The 22,316-nt window shown below is 34.0% G+C and overlaps 3 protein-coding genes across 5 annotated transcripts in view; 1 reads left to right on the plus strand and 2 right to left on the minus strand.

Annotated features, from left to right (window-relative positions):
• The window catches only part of LOC128164577 (tektin-3-like), an 11,433-nt gene extending 3,044 nt beyond the window's left edge, over positions 1–8,389 (minus strand). Inside the window, exons 1-4 of one of the 3 annotated variants that reach the window (XM_052828500.1) lie at positions 8,244–8,389; positions 886–1,631; positions 648–718; positions 1–96 (exon numbers count right to left, since the gene is read on the minus strand). The exon at positions 1–96 is cut by the window's left edge and continues 48 nt beyond it. In XM_052828500.1, coding sequence (XP_052684460.1) covers positions 1–96; positions 648–718; positions 886–1,602 — 884 coding nt within the window. In that variant the 5' untranslated portion in view covers positions 1,603–1,631; positions 8,244–8,389. Of the gene's footprint in view, positions 97–647; positions 719–885; positions 1,632–1,867; positions 2,040–8,243 lie in introns of those variants that run through there. The other 2 variants (XM_052828498.1, XM_052828499.1) reach the window with 2 other exon arrangements.
• LOC128164580 (cytosolic Fe-S cluster assembly factor NUBP1 homolog) lies at positions 3,931–17,218 on the plus strand. The gene is made up of 11 exons (XM_052828505.1): positions 3,931–4,034; positions 5,193–5,294; positions 5,395–5,528; positions 10,428–10,496; positions 10,782–10,814; positions 13,944–14,034; positions 15,171–15,325; positions 15,598–15,708; positions 16,251–16,353; positions 16,574–16,657; positions 17,037–17,218. Exons 1-11 carry the CDS (start codon positions 4,004–4,006, stop codon positions 17,105–17,107), a joined length of 984 nt encoding a protein of 327 aa, XP_052684465.1. The 5' UTR covers positions 3,931–4,003; the 3' UTR covers positions 17,108–17,218.
• On the minus strand, positions 17,219–22,192 carry LOC128164576 (testis-specific serine/threonine-protein kinase 1-like). Its single transcript, XM_052828497.1, has 8 exons — positions 21,856–22,192; positions 21,296–21,536; positions 20,794–20,925; positions 19,761–19,874; positions 19,358–19,501; positions 18,701–18,833; positions 18,243–18,367; positions 17,219–17,742 (listed from the first exon to the last, which is right to left on the minus strand). The coding sequence occupies exons 1-8, from the start codon at positions 22,147–22,149 to the stop codon at positions 17,336–17,338; spliced, it is 1,590 nt and encodes a 529-aa protein (XP_052684457.1). The 5' UTR covers positions 22,150–22,192; the 3' UTR covers positions 17,219–17,335.
• Positions 22,193–22,316: the final 124 nt, after the last annotated feature.

The following is a 22,316-nucleotide window of genomic DNA, read 5'->3' on the forward strand; positions in this document are numbered from 1 at the left end:
CTATTCCTGAGGCCGTGACATTGCTCGTCTAGACTCTGGGCAATGAATTTGTCCCCGGAATCCTTCTCGAGCTCATGTTGAGCGGCCCGACATAAGCTAATGGAAACAATAACTTGAGTGTCTATTTCAAATAATTTTGTTCTTAAGAGTCCTTGTGTTGGTTTTAATTCATTTAAGTAAAAGTTAAATTAGAGATCCATATTTTAATATGAAGACTAATGTCTTGAATCAAATGCAACATTAGTTCAATTTCTTTGCTTGATAATTCCTACAACATAATATACTATTAGCAAAAGACTTGAAACGAAAGAGAATTTTACGCCTTTAAAAACTTAATGGATGTGTTATTCGAATAATACTGTTCTTTGATATCTGCGGTCAATGACCAAAGATTTAAATGTTTGTATGTATGTCTGTATGTGTGGATTAACACAAGCTTTATCGTCGTCTCGACGACGCCTTTGGATCAGTGAGATATGTAATGGAGTTTTATGCAGCAAGAAACAAGAAAGGCCATTAATGTCACTAAACCTTGTATACAATATTGTTCGAGTTCTGGAAGACAAATACTTATATTGGGGATATATTTTATCGTACAGAATATCTCAGAAAGCTATGAATATGTGGTGTTTATAATTAAAACGTACCCAAGCTGGACATTAGCTCTCTCAATGGTGTTCCTCATCTTCTCCTGGCATCGTTTGATGATATCAACTTCCTATAAACAGACGTCGAAACAAACTTCACAGATATTTTATAATAAACGTTATACGCATCATTGATTTAATAAAAATAAAAAGTTCCAAAATATTTACAATGGCTCACATGGTATTTAAATGATATCAGCAATTGAAAGTTCTGAAGCATTTAAAATGTTGCTCTCACCTTAATGAGTTCTCTCTCTGGGTTGTCGTGTACCAAATCAATGGCCTGTCTCTTCTCTCTGTGGTACAGACACTCCTGTGAGATATGGAGAGGGTTCTCGGTTTCGGCCAGGGACTTCTCGAGCACCCTCTTGGCCTCCTGCAGAGCATTAATCTCAGTAATCATATTATCGGTTTCATGTTGAACCTCCGTCTTCCAGAACTGGATATCTCCTAATCTCTCCCCGAGCCTCTTTCCGACATCACTCTGTGTCCTCTTTGTTTTGTCGTCTGTTTCACGGCACAGACGGACTGTGTCCAGCCTCAGTCGCTCGGCCAAGCTCCTCACCCTATCGGAGGCCAAGTAGTTACCCTGATTGGAGGTCATCCAATCGTTGGGGGTGTATCTTGTGTACAAAGCGTTCCTGGCGGCGGCGAAGACGGGGGGAACTTTAACATTGTCCAAGTCAGAGAGCTGGTTCTTGGCAGAGAATGGTTCGGGAACACTCCTTGTGAGGGCAGAGCTGGGGTTGACCCTGGCGGTCTGGTAGTAGGTGCTTGGCCTCCAGGGCAGGGTGGTCAGGGACCTTCTGAGGGGAGAGGGGGCGGGGTAGGTATCGTAGGATTTGTAGGAGGATTGCATGGTGCTGATGCTGGGCAGGAAGGTCTGTGGGTTGCTGCCTCCAAGCCTGGGACCTGTCATGTAGGTGGCTGTTTGGGTGTGGCCCAAGTACTCCATTTTGGGGGGTATATACAGAGGGACTTCGTCTGTTTGAAGAAGAAAAAAAAATGAAATGCAATATTTCGTTTACCAGAAAAGATATTCCATATAAATATTCATAGGCGTAATTCATAAACTAAAAGGACCAGCGATGCATGGAAGTTGCTCCCTTTTCTAAAGTGGTTGTATGATTTAAATGACAAGCAAGGTGAACGTAGCGATATACATGTACCACATATATATTTCCAAAGGTGCAAACATAAATGAAAAAATAAATACATACCTAATAATTAAACAAAAATATTTCTGTATAATCAATCGTGAAAAAATAATTCTAACGAATCCACCGAACACCGAAGACCCTCTCTCCTCGTAAACGACTGAAGTAATTAAATCCCTTAAAACACGAGACTGTGTAGACCTATAATCTCGTGTAAGTTTCCCTATACAGGTAAAAAACACTACGTCGGGTCTGGTCTGTGTTTACAGACTCGTGGGTGCTTGGAGACGCCAAGCAACCAGTGGGGGGGAAAGTGCTCCGTTCCAATATCGATCCAAAATGCTGTATTGGACGGGTCATTGGCTCTGTTAGCACTTAAAACAAATCGCATATAAAAAAGCGCACTAATCTGTCAACTAAACCCTTGATATACATTTGAACCACCTTTCAGTTTTTATGAAATTTAACAGGTTAAGTCTATTGTCAACTTCGCTTTATCGAATAAGCACGGTCAATGGAGATCTGAAAGACTTTCCCCGAACTACAGAGAAAAGCAGCTGTAAATGTAATTTGAGGGTTCAGTGAAAAGGATTTGTTTTATTATTTAGAAGCTATTGAATTTCACACAGGTAATTTGAGAACTGGTAATTAATCAATCTTTCTTTTTCTTTACATATATTTCTCTACCCCCACCGCAATTACGGACAAAACGCATAACATATTTTATGCTAGTTGTGAAATACACGCATATGTATTTAATTATCATGTGAAATAAAACTTGAATTCTCTCGTTTCTATCAGACACTTCAAGATTTATTTTTCATACAGAGTCCACTCAAGAATATAGATCAGTGTTACATAATCATAAGTATATTTTGACATATCGTTACTTAAAGTGCTAATCTGTTTCCATTGTGGAAATGACAACAGATCATCATGTATTAAAATATAAGCACAATTGATTACAACATTAACGAGGGGTTTTAGATCGAAGACTCGCGATTTAAATTATTCAGTAACACCTTGATACCCCCCCCCCCCCACCCCCATAAATCTGCATCAATACAAATTATTGGACCTGGTGCTTATAATTTCGTAGGACAATATGACGTAAAATATCTGTCATAATCAGAATGAATAGTGCCCCCCTTCCGCCCTCTTCTCTTTAAAAAAACAAACCCAACAAAAACCCAAACAAACAACAAACTTTGAAAAATAAAAAAGACAATTTAAAATAATGGGGGGGGGGGGGGGTTACCTATCTCAAATTAGACGCACTGCACCAAGATCAGCCAGGGTTGACTTGTGAACCAAAGTAGAATGTTAATACCAAGTTAATTTAGAATTTACAATTGGTGCATGAGCCAAGGAGCGATAAAGTAGATAAATATACAATTACAATGATTTTAACCGAAGGAAGCGCACATGAATTTTAACACATAAGAAAAGCGGATTTTACTTGCATTAATATGCATGGTTGTGTGATTTTGGGATCCTGAACTCATACAATTAAATTTAAAATGATAAAACAATAATGAAATGAAATAATCATTGGGGTTCCTGATTATCAAATGAATCAAAGAATGTAAAATATGATCATTAAGGGTCACGCATATTCATGTGCATGTACGTAATTAATTAGACACAAAAAGTCTTCCGATTTCGAATTTTTTGTACATTCTCTGGTCTTCTATATATTTACCTTTTTTAATCAAAATGATATAGCGTATAGCCCGTTGTTATTACATGCATGTTAAATAGTTTGATATATATTAATTGCTATTTATTTTATTTTACTTTGTTTATTTTTTTTACATTATATTTGTTCACTTATTTATTTACGTATTCATTTATATATAGATTCACTAATTCATATTTTTATAAGTCTTTTTTTAATGTCAAGCATAAATTATTTGCATAATTTTACGAGGGATAAAAAAACTGTGACTTATTTAAAATTGCCTGAAAATTAAATTAAATTAAATATCCGTTTTAAATTTGTCCTGTAAAATTTAAACTAACCTTTGTATCTATACAACTGTCTTGTAAAAGTGCTGTTAGGCACAAAAAACGCTGTCAACAGGTTATTTTCCATGTTTTCTTATTGAAAATCTACAAATCCTTAGATATTCCCGAAATGCTTTAGGAACGATTGACTAATAGAGGGCGCTTCGGTAGGAACGACAACTCTTGATTAAAATGGCGGACATACCACAAAACGCACCTGAGCGTAAGTACACCATTTTTATTCGATTGCAGGAATATTTCGGATTAACATGAAAGAGTATGCAGATTTTTAGACAAACAGTACCATAAAGAAAGTCAAGATGAGTATTTCGATGCTTAAAAAGTGTCCTTTAACAGGCTTTAAGGGAAATTGTTAGGAATTATATGCACAATTTTTTTTAATGTTTACCTTAGATACCTTACACGTTGTTTGAACGGTTACGGTGTTAAATGCCTTATTTTAAAGATTTTTGGGTATTTATTAATTGGAATAGATAAATGTTAACTGGAATCAAAGACACCTCTCGTGCTACTTTTGATAATATGTGTCTACTTTCACTTTGACATAGCTCGAAAATCCTCAGTCCTTTGTGCTCAGCACATTTATAGCATATAAATCCTTCAGTATTAATGGCATGTCAACTAAGAAATTATCATTTTATAACCTGGTCTGAAATTGGATATTTTAAAATCGGATTTAAAATAATTCAATATCTTCTATTTTAATATTTTTTTCGTAAAGCAAAAATTTTGCACATTCTCATGCAGTATTTTTCTCTACAATGAAACTTTGTGGAAATATTTTTGTGTTTTTTGATAGAAAAAGTAGAAGTAAATTAATTTTTCAATGTTTTATAAGTTTAAAATTAGGGGTCAGCAAAACTGTTTATATTAATTTTTTTCAAATAAAAGTTAAATCTTGTCACAGTAAAAATCTTAATTTGTCAATTTATTGATTTGCTTGTAAATTTCATTTTCCAAATTCTCCCTAATTCTGTCATTAAAAATACTATAAAGTGGCCATGACAATGTTTCATCTGTAATATAACCTTAAAGTTTTCAATCTTAATTTTTATACTCACTTGTTCATGGTGTACCTTGTATATATTTAATATCATTATTTAAAAATAAATGACAGAGGCAATACAATATGTCTTCAAAATTTTGTACATTGTTAAAAAAACTCTTTTTGATATGTATCCATAAATACTTTTAAGAAGTTCTAACCTCTAACTGAGAAATAAAGAATGAATCAAAAATGTTCCATCTATTATGGATTTTGTGATTCTACAATTATTTGATAATTTGCCACAAACAATTTTCATGAAATTATTTCAAGTAAATCAAAATTGAAATGTGACCAATGTGTATTTTTCATAAGATTGCCCAGGAACTGGAAGTGACCAAGCAGGGAAATCAACAGCTTGTCAGGGATGCCCCAACCAGAATGTTTGTGCTACCAAACCAAAGGGACCAGACCCAGGTAATTATGGATGTTTACACTTAAATTTGATTTAATGAATTAAGTTTGAAGTTTATAAAAAAAATATGAGGTCCTATTTTGTCTATTTTCTCTGTTTAAGATGTGGGAGACATAACAGAAAAAATGTCAAAAATTAAACACAAACTGATCATCTTGTCTGGAAAAGGGGGCGTAGGTAAAAGCACATTTACGGCTCATCTGGCTCACGGTCTTTCTTCAGACAATGATAAGCAGGTGAGTAGAGGAATAAGCATATTATTGCCTGTGCTCTTAAAATTAATCTTAGCTTATCACAGCGTAAGAATACCTGTCTTCTGTTCTGAATGTTTATCTCACACTGAGTTTCGTAAACCTAACTTTTGATTTGATTGTGTTATCAGCTGCCAATCATAGATATATACAAGATTTAAGGCATAGCTTTCCTGCTAAGATTTTAACCTCCAAAGAGAAATTTTCCAAACACAGACTTATGAAATATTCCATTGTTGTTTACAGTACATTGATAAATTTAGTGTGATTAAATTACACCTTGGGTTGTGAATCTGTTTATTAGATCATATTGAAGGTTGGCTTGAAAGTTGATCACACCAATACATTACCACATTCCATAGATTGGATGAATGCATTATCACTAATGCTGTAATACCTATGCTTAAAAATCTAAATACCTAAAGTATAGATTTAAAGAATTTTCATTTCGTTTCAATATCAACCTTCAAAGAATTTGATAATTACATTAGATGTTCTCTAAAGGTATCCATATTTTATCATGCATTAAGAACTAACACTACTTTTTGAAATACATATACAAGAGAGGTATATATTACAATAAACAATTTTCCCACACAGTCTACATTGCTTGTACTGTCCATGTAAAATGTTAATGCATGAATGTTTCAGAGGATTTTTTTTTAGCATGAAAAATGAGTTTATATCAGTAAAAATACTAATAGTTATTCAGGGACTGAAGTGTTTATCACTTCAATAATAGTAATTTTTAACAGGACCATTATTGTACTAGACAGCCAAAAAGTATCGCAATTTGGTTTGCCACGTGGGGTGTTATGCAATGTACAAAATATTTCTACTAAAGGCATATACTGGTATTAACATGATTAATTTAATCTCATTGAGGTGAAAATGAGACTTAAGAAGTGTATTTCACTTTAATGAGCCCATGGGTCTCAATTATACAATTTAAATCTTTATATGGGCTTTTGTCTAGGTTCTAAAGGTTAAAGTAGAGCTGCAAATTTCAAAACTGATATTGAATTTTTCAAGCTGTAAGCTACTTTTTTTTTTTATTGATTATGAAATTTCATATTCCGTTTCATTTAGATATTAGTAGGTATACTTTTCTTTTGCTTTAAACTTGGGTTAATCTAACTTAAAAGTTTTCCCCCATTTATTTAGTTCAGATATGATTATCTTTTACCAGGTTGATTATATGTGCATGGACAATAAACTTAACAATTAATTTTCAACTTCATTGAGTTTGCATTAGGTATTACAGAGTACTGATAACTGCAATTTGTTTTCAAAAGTGTGAAAAAAGAGGTGAATAAAATGTTTCAAATCATAGGCTTATAATCTCCACTAGAGATTTTATCTCGTCTACTTTTCATCCATAACCAATTCTCATTAAATCTCGATTTCCTAGTTTATGCCTCTTTAACATGCTGAATATATTGTATAATGAAAATTGTTTACAAAAATTATCTGTATAGAAGTTTTCAATGAGGGGCTTTTATGCATATACATCGATTGTCCTGTCACCTATCAAACTAATGGACACTCCAACTAATGAACAAAGAGAAGTACTGAATTAAGATGAGACATTGATTCGAATCACTTCACATAACTATTGATGAGAGAAGCAGAGATGGCACTTATTGATGTAACAATGAATGCATTAGTACAGTTTGTGATCTGTTTGCCCCCCCCCCCTTTCCAATTGTACATCCCATTTCTATCATAAAGAGGATTGAATTAAGATTGTAAAATGGAGCAATATAGTCAATATCTAGATAAGACCTATTCTGCTAAGTGTATTGTCAACAGAATAATTTCTAAATGATTGTGGACTCTGCGACAAGGTATCATTTTAGGATAAGTAAATTATACTGTTCTATCTCTATATTGACACTGTTTGGATACGCTATAATCTCCAGCCGGTGTTGAAGTGGGACTGGGGGGGAAACACCTGAATCGTCGGTGTTTACACGTTGACCATTTAACATGATTTGTGTATACACTCTGGCTGGATTTTATCATCTTACGAGGTAATCCAAGCAAATAAGTGACCAATAGGAAAATAGCCACACGGATTTAATTGCTTTTAAATGTACACCATAATCTGACATTTACTGGCTAGAGATTTGTCCCCTCCAGAAAATCTAGAGCAAATAAAAAGGGCAGAAAAAGAAGTACGACCCAATCATTTGCTACTGCAAAAAAAAAAAAAATGAATTGTTTCCTCAGACCAAGCCTGTATTATTGATTTGGTTTGCAATTTCCTGAGTGTGATTGATTTCGATATAAAAGATCAATTTCATGGTCCGTGTAGAAACTGCTGCCAGCATTTCCTGACAGGAGAGCCCAAAACATGCAAAGCAAAATAACAGCAAAGTGATATGGCATGCACAAGGCTAATTTGCTGGATGAAGATATCGAGGGACAGATATATTGATTAATGAGACATTGACACTAGTTCATGATGCATATTTAACGAAATGTGTTGGAACATAGCAGAAGAATTGTCTAAATATTGATTCAAGCCAAATAACACTAAATCCATATCCGCAAAGAAAAAGCTGCATCAAATTCATATATTTAAAAAAAAAAATTGAGTGAGATTTAAAGATTAAAACAACCTGTTGGCAAGTAAAAGAAAAATTCACATCTGGTTTTTGTCAATTGTCGCTTAATCTTGGGAGAAGTTTAACTTACCTAGGAATCGAACTAAATGAAGGCAATCACACCTATATCTGATGGTTCAAGTAATGTCCGCTACCCTATACAACACAGTGCCGTCATGACAACTTGTTTCTTACCCATAAGGCCTAGGTTTGTTTAAAATGCAAATACCCTCGGTTCAACTGTCAAGATTCAATGTAGGTATTTAAAGGGCCTGTTCTCATTGTGTGTATCTGACTTCAATAGTCTTGCACAAATATTTTTCAAGTGAGCGACAACTTAAACTGCAAGTTAACCCCGAACAGGAGTGGAATTAAGACGTTTTAAAACTCGAAATGGGCATTCCAGATAATGAAATCCGACGTAACCATATTCCAAAGCTGAACATATAATAGATGTGTAACAGAAATTAATTGACAAAAAAGTTTTAATATATATGGTATTATTTGTTTAGTGTTTTGACAAGTGTTAGGAGATCAACAGTCCCATTGTAAATCTTTTTGTCATCGGGATGGGGGTGGGGGGTGTAATTCATACAATGCACTTTATATGCTTCAACGCCCTGTTGTCTGGCTTTTGAGAATTGACAGGTCAAAATAATTTGACCGATATCTCTAGACTCTTCAGCATAATACCAGCAATAATACATTGTAGTTTTAGATGTGCACGGCCTGATAACTCTTTGACATGATAATAATTTGTATGCATTTATGGATTTAAGTATAGGTCAAAACATTTTTTTTAAAGCTCACTGGTAATATATTGGCTAAGATGGGTTATTTATGTAAGAGGTACTAGATTAAACTCATTACAACGTAACTACAAAATTTTGTTTAGGATCAAAGTCAAATTTTGATGGCTATGTACACAACATGGGTACATTTATTGTATCAATATTATTTGCGAAATTAAAGTTTGACAAAAAGTTGTGTGTGTAATTGATTTATATTCCTCTCTAAGGGAGCTTGAGCTGAAAGTCAGAGTATAACCTTATCAAATTCAGAGTTTCTGGTTTCATCATGTTTTATTGCATTTAGTTTTGACGTACAGTTAAAGATGATGTTTAATAAAAAAAATTAACAGGATATGAAGTGATCCCAAATCTTGGATAATATTGCTGTATTTTAATGGTTAAAATAATAAATATTAAAAACCATTCACTACCTGTCTGCATTCAATTGAAATTGCAGAATGAACTCATGTTCAGTGACATTTTTTTAACTGCACGTTCCACTTTTATGAAACTTTAACAAGATGATTATTCCATATTCGACCATAAATTTTTTTTTGAATGGTTCTACCTACATATGCTAATGTGAATTTTGCTTTGAAAATTCTATCAAAGTTTATCAAATAAAAAAAAAGTTTACGCGTATGATAAAAAGAGTATCTCATGACTTGTATTGGTAACAGGTATGTGATTTTGATCAATCTACTGCACTGTAGTCAAGGCTCAGGGATAAGAAATTTCCTAACTCATCGATTGGATAAAACACATGTACCATCACAAATCATGAGAGATCCAGTGTACATGTATGTGAGGCGCTAATTATCACATACACATACCTCCATAGAGTTCCGTACACCTTGAAACATTCTTTAGCAAAATTTTATTAAGTTCATGTCAGGTTAGAAGAATGAATCATTCTTAAATGCTCGAAAAAAGTCATTGTGCATTTGCAATGCATGCATTTAATATACATGTAATCTTCAAGATTTATTTAAGTACTGTACACTTTTTAATCCAGTTTTGTTTTTTCGTATCATTTTGGAAAACATTGAAGGGATTACAGATTATTATACCTCCTTTATACCTCCTTTGTAAGCTTTATACAGATATCCAGGAACCTGCCGTCAGAGTTATTATTTTATATCAATGTTGTCTGACAGTACCATGATTGATGTTTTCAAATTACAATTGTCTTTACAAAGAGAAACTGTTTTTTTCCCCTCCCCATTCAATATTCTAGTGAGAATAAATTTGACAATTTGTTGATAGGGCATTATGTAACAGTGATCTCTCTCTCTCTCTCTCTCTCTCTCTCTCTCTCTCTCTCTTGTACTAGTAGTTCATCATATATAACATTGAACTGGATATAAATTAGAATTTTGCTTCCTGGATACTTTATGGTTATGCGACACATGCTTTTGACCAATCCTTTATGTCATGCATATGAATTCTATTATTCTGTTATCTCAATTTTCTTCTCCCATTAGATTGGAGTATTAGATGTTGATATTTGTGGTCCATCATTGCCAAAGATTTTTGGAGTTGAAGGAGAACAGGTACAGACTCATTTACACGAATAGGGGAAAATTTGATTCAGAAATGAAAGGATAAAAATCCCATATATTTAGTTTTAAAGGAATTACATTTACAATTCAATTGAATGTCTTGAATTTTCTTTTATCAAAAGTGAAATGAATGATATTTTGTCAATGAGATTGTAAAATTTTACATGTGATGCAGCAGATTTTTTTTTTTTTTTACTAATTTTAAATAATTAAGACTTTTTTAATGAAATAAATGTACATGTATGGGTAAAATGCATTTTCATATACTTTTTTCAGGTTCATCAGAGTGGATCTGGCTGGTCCCCTGTGGTATGTAATTTATGCTAAAAAATTGAAAGACATCAAATAAGGCAGGGTGGGGGAGGGTTGCTATTGGGGTTATTATGTCCTACATAATTGATGAGCTGGCTCAGATTTCTCAACAACAGTAAAATTAAAAAACTCAGTCAAATCTCAGCTGAGTAATATCTCAGGATTTGAGATCAAACTAAAAATAATTTTTGAGAAATCAGATCCTGGAAATACATTGTTTTTAGTCAATCTGGTTTGTTTTTCTGTAATTTGTCTTTAGGAAGCTGCATCTTTGGCCCAAGCTTTTAGTATTGATATACAATATTGAGACTTTATCTTTTCTCAAGTACGTGGAATATGTCAGTTTAAGAGGTCATTGGAACTAAAGGGTCAAGGTCATTCATGCTGCCGTGCTTAAAGATAAAATTTACATCGATCTATAGAGCTTTGTCATTATCTGAGTTGTAGTGTTATATAAAATTAGCTTGTGCCAAATAAATGTAGTCTGTGAGTGATCTCCCTTTATATTTTAATACACAAGAAGTTACCATAGCTAATAAAACAGCATCATGGAAAAAGATTTGCTAGAAAACAAGTTTATACTGTAAATGAGCTTAAACGCAAACATAAAACAGTGAATAATTGATCCACTTTCCACGGAACTCATTAGTATGAATAAACCAATGCTGAGGTCTCAGGGGAACGTTTAGTTCAGGCTCATTTATATTTCATTCTTTTTTGTTTAAACTGGTGTGTGTAATGTAATGTAGCAAACACACCATCCATACATTTATGGTATAATATTACAGCAAGGAGATGCACAGCATTTTAAAATATTTTGAGTGGGGTTTTTTTGCATACAAAAGGAGACTTTCACACCAAATAATGAAATATTGATATATTCATAGAAAAGCCTATACAGTCAGATGCGCTATGTTCAAAATGCCGTTAACTGTTGTTTGATGCAGCATTAATGTGCTAAAAAACAAAAGTTTGCTACATGGCAACTCGGGAAGGTTTGAATGTTTTGATATTGATTAAAGCTTGAGATAATAGGATTTTACTGGTTGTCACTGCAGAATATTAAAATACCAAAGGTACTTTCAAAACTCTTAAGTGGTGGAAACATCACACAATAAATGTATCCCAAATGTAAATCATGCCCTAGCTTTACATTGTATAGCCATTATTACAATTTTGGAAATGGATCCATTTTGATGATGTCGGGGAGAAAAAATGGAACCAATTTAAAGCACCAGCTGACAGATCGATTTCTGTCAATTTTTATGGAAATATTGCCAATGAATAATTTATATAGGAAATCTTCATATTTTAGAAATGTGATAATGAATACAATGTTTATACATATACATTGTTAAAAACCTGTAAATGTCTTTTCTATTGAGAAATAATTATATGTATTAGCATTTTATGTAGATTTTTTAATAATTGAAGCTAACGATATCTTGATAAGAACATTAAATTAATGATTCTTATTGCATGGGCAACAAAGTAAATCTTTTCTAGACCTTTCTCTTCATACACATAGTTCATTATATTGATATATCTGTAAAGCCATACTTCAGAAGAAAAAAGATGAAGTTTCTTTGAAGTTTACTGAGGTGTGAATCTACATAATTTTCCTGATCAATTTCGATATTGAATTTTTTTTTCTCATTTTTGTGAATATAATGAGAGCTCTATAGATCATTCCCATTCGTTATAACTGAACTTTCATGAATTATCAAAAACATCCGCATGAGTGCATTTTTCAGATAATTTTTTTTTGTTTATGGATTTTTGCCTTTTGTTCTTTTTCCACCCTTTGAATTAAGAGCTTCAGATAAGGTTACTTTATCATAAAGAAATATGTGTATTGACTTTATGTTGACTATAAAACATCTTTAAAATGACAAAATTTTCATAGCATGATGACGTGTTGTAAAAATGAGATAGAATCCACCCACATTTTAAACACTTACTTTGAACTTGCCCACTCTATCAATATTTGGGCTGAACTCAAGTTATATTATTCATTCAGTTCATGAAATTTTTTATGCACTTTAGCAGAATTGAGGAAAAGTGGGCAATGCTTATGATCAAGTTTCTCCTAATTACATGTAATTACGAAGTTGGCAGGAGTAAACACTACTAGTAACTTTAAACTAGAATGGCGCTCAGGGCTATTGGGTTTTATAAATTATTGGTTCAGCAGTTTGAGTCAAGCAGGCACATATTGCAAAGTAACAGTGAGAAAATAAAAAATAGATAAAAATATAAACATGACTTTCATGTACCAGTAGAGAAAAGAAACCGAAAGAAAATGGATGCTACTTCAAGGGGATGTCTTGATTCTATACATTTACATGGAAAAAATTCTGAAGCCAGTAGAAACCATTTGTTAAGTTGATATGGAAGCAAGCTAGTTTGAACAGTTATAGAATTCAAATTTTTAACATAATCACTGGGAAACAGAAAGCTAGGGATCACAAAGGGAATCCACAGATAATTATGGAATGAAGGTTGAACATATAAGAAAACTTTGAGTGTGAGAAAGGGACACAATAAGGTCCAAATATATATTCTTATGAATCCTAGCGTTACAATTTTGAAAAGGATAAAAGTCAGTAAAAGTATTTATGAAAAAATTTCTTTTGGATGAAAATGGTGTTTATGTTTGCAAAATAATAATGTGCATGAGACATATACTTTCATTTAGTTGTCCATTGTTTCTCAGGAGAGCGAAGCAGCCCATGGGCTTCTGTATTATAATGAAGGAGGGAACATAAATCTTAATTAGCCCTACAGGGCTAGTTTGATGACTTGTTCAGTAATTAAATCTCTCAATTTTAGTTTTTTTTTCCTATTAAAAAGTATCCTTTGAGTGATAAAAGGTCAAATCTTGATATATGAGTAACCCAGAAGTGATGGTAATTAATTTACTTGTGTAACCATAGTGATCAGCTTATATTTGGGTTTGAGGCTAATGATTTTTGATTGATAGTACTGAATCTCAGGTCATTAAAGCCCAAGGTTGACCTTTTTTGAGTGTTCCACTATGTTAGATGTCTATCTATTTCAGTAAGTTTTAGTTACGGGTTGATCGATCAATTTCTTTTTCTATTGACAACAATTAATCTATTTCAGTACGTCGATGATAACCTGTCTCTGATGTCAGTGGGCTTCCTATTGTCTAAAGCAGACGAAGCTGTCATATGGAGGGGTCCAAAAAAGAATGGTACTCGCTATAGCATGCCTTGTGATTAATGGTGTTAGTAATATTTAAAGACCATGCAGTAATTGTCTTGATTGATTTACGGAATTGTTAAAGTTCTGCAGCTCTTGAATTGTTCTAAGAGTTATGAATGAGAGCTATAATGGTATGATTTATGATCACCATGCATCTACGCAGTTTAGTCATTACTGCTGAGATATTTTCTTTGAAATTTTTTTCGGAAACTTATATTGGTATTTGCTAGTACAGTATCTGTTTTCAAACTACTGTTTTGGGGGTAATTTTAGATTTTGCACCCCCCCCCCCTTCCCCCCAATCAGACTGACAGAGGATGAAATGGGGATAGTTTATACATGTATAGGATGTTTTGAGACTTGTGATGAATATGATTTTAATTCAAGAAGTTGTGTGTTTTGTATCCCCTTGGAGAGGGCTGGGATAGAAAACACTATATGAGTTGGATAAAAATAACATATACCATCACAAATTTTGAAAGATTCTATTTATGATATCACATGTTTTAATCCTGTTTTATATAAATTCCTATTTTAGAGGCTCTTTGATAAGAAAGATTCCAACATCATTTCAAATATCAGTTATATAATGTAAAAATCCATTGTGATGTCATCAGCATAATATCAAAACCTTTGACATATATTGGGCAATATCCACCACATATTCTGCTGAACATCTGTCAATAATGGTAAGAGAAGGTACCTTTTGATATTAGGCTAAGCATTGTTATGACAAAAAAAATGATAGGGCAAAATCTTTTACAAGCTTAGTTTAGAGTAAAAATAAGATAGGGTAAAAATAACTACTGTAAATTCTTAATGAAACGCGAGGAATTAATATCCGCGTAAAATCGCGAGAAGCCCATCTCGCGAATTTTAAAATCTCGCTTTTAATTTTCGAACATAGGTAAATTACATGAAATTATGATCAAATTTCGACATTCGCGATTTTATGTTCTTGCGATTTGAAGGAAAACCATTGAAACGCGGCATTAAGTACTCGCATAAATAAGGAATCTACAGTATGCATAAAGTAAAAAATGAACGTTTGATTATTTTATTGTGTACGTTATAAAAATAACGTCTGCCATGCTGATATAACTTATGAATTTTCCTATGCACTAGGTATGATCAAACAGTTCCTGCGGGATGTGGACTGGGGAGAAATTGATTACCTGCTGATAGATACCCCTCCAGGAACCTCAGACGAACACCTATCTATTGCTCAATACCTCAAAGAGAGTGATGTGGATGGCGCCATAGTGATTACAACACCTCAGGTAAAATGGAATCCCTCTGAGAGAATTATGGATGAAGTTACTTCAGCTTAATGATTTATAAGTCTTCCTCTATAGTAGAAGTCTTATTTTCAACAACAAAAAATGCACCATCCTGTCATGTCTCGAGCTAGAAATTAACTCATAGTCAAACTATTTTTTTAATTTTATTAAATATGAATTGATTATGCATTAGAGATATGCTTTATCCTTCTGGTGGGGGGTAGGGGTACTTCTTTGAATAAAGAAAGCATCCTTTCGTTTTGTCACTCCAGGAAGTGGCTCTTCTAGATGTCCGTAAAGAGATAACGTTCTGTAGGAAGGTGGATCTACCCATCATTGGTGTAGTGGAAAACATGAGCAGCTTTGTATGTCCCAAGTGTAAGGTGAGAACAATCCATACAGGGACGATTGTTTGTGATCAGTAAGAGTGGAGAGGTTATCTTTCTTGACTTAGGCAAAATAGGAGTTTATCCTTGTGATATGTCTTAACACAATGTGGGATAACTCTGTTCTATCTGGATTATTTATATCATGTTCATTATATATGCAAAAAGATGCAACAGGAATCCTTTGACTTACGGAAAGAAACTACAATTTATTTGTTTAGATAACTTAAAAGATACATGCAGTAATTAATATTTTATATCAAAGAACTGTTGATACTACAGATCTTATAAAATATCTTCGAACTATTGGAAAAAAAAAACATTCAAATGATTTTCATATTATTTCACCATTCAACTAAGTGTACATGTTGTGAACAACTGTTCCAATTGGACAGAATATTTAAATCTCTTAATAGATATATATCTTGATATGCTCTCTCATTATGTATACAAAATATGTGTATAAATTGTACACATTTGCTCAAAGAGGTTCTGAATGTCCGTATGAATGAATACTGTTATCCTCTGCTACTTGACAGGTATCTACTCAGATCTTCCCAGCTTCTACAGGAGGAGGGCAGAAAATGGCAGAGGACATGAACGTGCCATTCCTTGGTTCTCTCCCCTTAGATCCCAGGATAGGTAAAGCATTTATACAATTCTCAAAAAACTGCTGCTGTTTTCAAAATACATGAAGGTGTTTTCACTCTTACGGTGTTTTACACCAGAAATACTTCTTCTAAAAAAGTTAACCTTAGTAGACATTAACAGTGCTGCGTAACCACCAATGTAAATAACCACTTCTCACTAAGTATATGTAAAGGTACAACAGAAGAAGGCTAATGCATTTTTTCCTCTTCAGGCAAATGCTGTGATGAAGGGAAGTCTTTCCTCACCGAGGTTCCTGACTCTCCAGCGACCCAAGCATACAAACAAATCATGTCAAGTAAGTTTGCGGTACCCTTATTATTTAATGAAATTTCCATCATTTGATGCAGGGATGTATCACTGTGGAATCATTTAAATTTTTGTAATTCATATCGTCAATTTTTTAAATGTTTCTAGGGATGTATTTTCATTGTTTAACTTGTAAATATATGGTAATGAATAATTATAAAGACTGTATGCTTTATAATTCTTTTGGTATGTTGTTTCACTGATGAGGGTTACCCTTTTACACAATTGATCCTTCACAAATTCTAAGGATTCCACAGCGTCTTAAAATGTATCAGTGTTTGATGTCTAGTAAATGAAGATGTATACATGTATTATCATGATGTCATTCTTCATAATATTTTCATGGGAATTCTTGTTTTCTCTTTCAGAAATTGTAGAGTATTGTACTAAACGAAATGAAAATAGAGAAAGTGACTCAGGAGAAATGAAGACCAATTAATGGAGAACTGTTCTACAATGACTGCTATGTTTTTCTGTGCCAATTAGATCCATTAGTGCTTGCACTGCTCTTTTTTTATGATAAAAACACAATTGAACAAAACAGAACAAATCATGTTTTTGTTTTTTTTATCATTTGCAAACTACAATAAATTATAACTTATGAGATATATAAACAAAGCTAATGTTGATTTTACGATATACGAAAAGGAAAATAAGGGATCGTGGACTAGATGTTTTTGAGATTGGGCATCAGGTGGAGCACGGTTTGACGGAGCTTACAGGTGCGCTCTTCCTGCCTCTGTTTGGCCTGCTCCATCTCCAGCTGGCTCTTCTTTTTCTCCAGATTCTCCTCGTTGAGCATAGTCTTGAGCTGACTGGCCAGTCGACCGCTGGTACAGCGATGTAGCTCCTTGATTTCGTGTTCCTGCTTCTTGTGGTTCTCGTCTAATATCTTGGCCATGGCCTCCTCCTGGGAGATTTTGAGAATGGTATCCAAGGGGCCTTTTCGGAACCGCCTCGTGGCTCTGATTACGGTGGTGGCACGTTTGAAGGTTTTCATCGCCTTCATGGCGCGGCCAAAACCAGCTTTACCCAGACCAGATTTGACAGGCTTTTTGTTTTTTGGGGTCTCATCTGAAATTGAAATTATTTGAGTTTCCACAAGTGTTTTGTAGGGCTACACATAATTCTACACCAATTGTTCATGGAGGTAAAAGCATAAAGCTACAGAATACACGCTAAAGAATGATACCCTATAATGTCGTAATTTGAAAGATAAGATAAAGTTTGAGCCAAAAAAAATGGAATTCTTTCATATTGTTGGTTTTCAAGAACTTTGTTTGTGGAAAAATACATCACAATGATGCAAAGAAAACATTTTCCTACCTTTATATAACTTTAATACCAAGAAAGATATATATATTCCTGGAAAAGCACTCCCCTCCCCCTAAAAAGACTAAGGTTTCTGTAGCTACTGCTTACCAATATTGAGGCCAAGCTTTTCTGTAGCTACTGCTTACCAATATTGAGGCCAAGCTTTTCTGTAGCTACTGCTTACCAATATTGAGGCCAAGCTTTTCTCTAGCTACTGCTTACCAATATTGAGGCCAAGCTTTTTTCTAGCTACTGCTTACCAATATTGAGGCCGAGCTGTTGGCTGATCTTTCTGCCTACAGGGCCCGCTACTCCAGTGATGGCGGCTACTGAGGCGGGCTTGATGACAGGAATGGCCTCCAAGTTGACTGTGCTGGTACCAGAACTGAAATACATGTACATGTATTTACACAAAGAATTTGCCAAAATTTAGTAAATATTGAACAAGGTGGTTTAGATGTAGATAATTATTTCACCGTAAACTTTTATGATGGATGGTGAAAATGCAGAATGTATTGTGCAATATGATTGGATTGTGCAAATCACCAAAATAAAAAAAAAAGAAGAAGGACAAGTTGTGATTTATCCTTTACATGTAAACCAATAAAGTCTGGTCCAGCGTGTATGTTTTTATATTTAAAAAAAAAATGTTATTATTTTCCTTAATTAAAAAAGTCGAGACCATTGTCTCTAAATTGATCTTTTAAGCGTATAATACCTGTGGTTCTCCGTCACACAGCGCAGCAGATCCGACACCTTGGTGGACTTGAATTTCTGGTCTCTCTGGTTGCAGGAAAAGCCGTGCTCGGTATTGGGATCAATTGTGACGTTCGGACACATCTCCGATGTCACTGAAATAATGTACAAAATAAACTAAAATCTTTTTTTTTTTTAAATGTTGAGAACGCTCCAGTTTAAAAATAAAAATGTAAATTTTAGGAAAAAGTTTTATGAAAAATATCAGAAACGTAAATTGACTCGCTTGAATTCTTTTCTTGTTCGAACTTCAATTCACCGCATGTAAAATGTACATTTACTAAACAATCAGTTTGATGATATTAAGCGTAAAAAAAAATATACATAATAAAAATGTGCTTATCAGGCTTGTAATGTGTTTCTAAGGAGCGACAGCGTCATATTTACTGGGTGGGTGTAAAAACAAAATTTACAACATGACAGCAAAACCAATTTCATCCTCTCTTTAAAATCTTTGACCCCCCCCCCTTTCTTATTCCAAAAAAAGGTCACTAAAACAAAAAATCCCTCGAGCCCTTTTCTCATCTGATTCTCATTTTTTTTATGCCGTCTCAAGAAAGGGGAAGGGGGGGTCCTTAAATTCGTAATGAGTAAGACAGTATCTGATGCACGTTCATACCTGCAGCCACGGACAGAGAGGATACGGACGACTCGCCCACGTTTTTGATTGGTTTACACATCCAGTCGGTCTTCCTGATACCAGGTATGGACGGCCTGAGATCCGGCTCATAACTCAACATCTTCCGCAACAAATACCTACAGGCTGTAAGACAACAAGAAATGTTTTCTATGGCTAAAAAGTCAATTTAGGTTTTTTAAGGGATCTAGAAAGTGTGTGTTGTGTTTACAGTAACATGTAGTTGGTATTTTTTGCGGTTTCATACAAACACATGTATGTGGGAGTACAAATGAGTAGAACCCATTTATTACGAAACCAATCAACGGAATATACCGGTTATTTATCATAATAGGAATGAAATGAATTTTTCTCTGGTGGGTTTGGGTGCCTTTAATTGAAGTACCTTTTGAGACGTGGCGATGGAAGTGAAGCCTGTCTTGCATTGCCAGCCTCAAGATGTCCACGTCATCATCACGAAAGGGCAGCTTCCCACACAGCATGGCGTACAGACAAACACCTAGGGCGAAAATCAAACTACATGTATGTGAAAGATACATTTTACATAGGAAAATAAATTTCTCTTAATTGAAATACTTATTACCATACCTGATTATTATGTAGGCATATAATAATAGCGCAGTTGGAGCGCAAAAATTTAATGTCGCGAAAATAAATTATTTCGCGCTATTATTAACACATTGTTGACTAAAAGAAAATAACCTCTGAATCATTATATATCATTTTAAACAAAAGTTTTGCCCCGTTAATAGTTTTTTTCATCCAATAAAAACGATGCGATAGTCTTAATAATTTTTTAGTATGAGGTGGCCAAGTACGGTCGGGTTGATCATATCCAATAAAGCTCGAAGAGCTTTATGACAGATTGATAGAATGTTTCCTTATTTCTTATATTTATATCATTTTCCCCAATTGTTCAATTTAATATTAAAATTATTGACTATTTGTTACAAATTTGATTCGTAGTGTTATCCCACAGACACTAAAAAAGGTAAATGTTTGGTGTTATTGAACACTATAAAGTATTTAAGATTAATCTAAATTACCATTCGTGTTTAATTTATTATTTATTATATAGTGATTACGTTGTATAATACACTAGAACTACATAAAGTTGCTCTGAGGCAATCTTTTAAAAAATTCCGATCGACTGCCGAAAGTTTTCGAGTGAAGATAACTTTTTAACAGTAATAACATTGTCATTATTTTTTCCAATTTTTTTTCTTTGAAAATTCAGTTGTTTGCGGATCTATTTCAAATTTAATTTTCGTGCAACTTAAAAAAAAATCCCAATTGACCAACCAAAAGTTTGAACACATATTCAGACGGGACAGATATACAACTTTTTAAAAGTGGTCGTCTCGCGGAATGCGTCGAACAGTGACAGTTGTATACTGAGTTAATTCCCAGCCGCCTACCCATGCTCCAGATGTCTGCCTGTGCCCCATCATACTGCTTTCCCTCCATCACCTCTGGCGCTGTGTACACGTACGAACCACAATTTGTGTTGAGAAGTTCCGATTTCCTCACGTGTCGAGCAAAACCAAAATCTGTCAAAAAGGGGATACTTTATATCACTGTATGACTATAATACGGTATCATAATCGGTATCCTCACATTTCAAAGAATAAAAGACATACAAATGTACATGTATACATCGTTATTAAAGCGCTTGTCCTTTTTTTTTTTTAGGGTGGGGGCATACCCTACACCTTTCCTCCCTTTAGAAACAATATATTTTTTTGTAAAACTTCTGTGAATTGTGTCCTTTTCATATTTGTGAACTATGTTTTTATTTTTTTTTTCAACGTTGCAAATTCCAGCTGGAAGTGGGTGTGTCCCCCCCTCCCCAATATAAATCCGTGCATGTTATTCACATACATGCACGAATTTCAAATTTTCTGAAATTTTATCACTTACCTATTAATTTAAGATTGAAGCAGGAATCCAGCATCAGATTTTCCAACTTGATGTCTCGGTGACAAATGTTTTCTGAGTGGAGGTAGGCCACAATGTCCAAAAGCTGATGGAAGAATCGCCTGGCGTCAGGCTCTATCAAATGGCCCAGGTTGTTGACGAAATCCAGGAGGTTCCCGCGGGGGAAAAGTTCCATGACCAGGTAAAAACAGGAAGGAGACTCGAAGACGGCGAAAAGTTCGACCTGAGTGAGGGGGAAGATGTGAACATAAAAAGCATATACATGTATATTGTATATATACGGTCCGGTGTCTGTTGGGGGGGGGGGCAATTTTTATATATACATGTACACGATCGATATGATATTATTTTTGTTTATTTCACAACAATTATTTAAATTGTTTTAAAATTTCCCTCAAAATACAAAGATCGCGATACAAATGAATTGCATAGATAGGAATCAGAATAAAAAAAAATGAAGAAGATATAAAGCATGCATGTACTATTTTTTAAAAAGAGGTATTAAGCTTGTAATGTTGTCTTGCTTTTGTATTTATACTCACAATTCCGGGATGCTGGATCTGTTGAAGAATAGCTATTTCTCGGGGAACAAACTTTTTCAGTACTTCCATTTGAAGTTTGTTCTTTTTGATAATTTTTACGGCAACATCGATGTTCTCTTTTTGCAGATGTGCAACCTTTGTTTTGGAAAATTCGCAGGTTGCTATTGTATCTTTGAATTTGTATCCATGCTGTTCCAAAGAAGCTCGTGCCTTCTTATTGGGCTTCCATAATTCCCCTTTTGTGTTTAAATGAGTTTCTTCTTCAAGATGTATAATGTTATTGTTCGATTCCATGTTCACCACTTATGTTTACATTCGTTGATTACGAGACGAACATTGTGACGTTGTCAGAATAGTTGATTGTGACGTCACATTCTGTCTTGTAATGATACCAGAAATGGAAATGGAATCAAGTCTATGATTATAATAATCAATTTGGGGAAATAAAACTTTAAAAATAT

This window comes from Crassostrea angulata, chromosome 10, assembly GCF_025612915.1.
Source record: "Crassostrea angulata isolate pt1a10 chromosome 10, ASM2561291v2, whole genome shotgun sequence".
NCBI classification, from domain to species: Eukaryota; Metazoa; Mollusca; class Bivalvia; order Ostreida; family Ostreidae; genus Magallana; species Magallana angulata.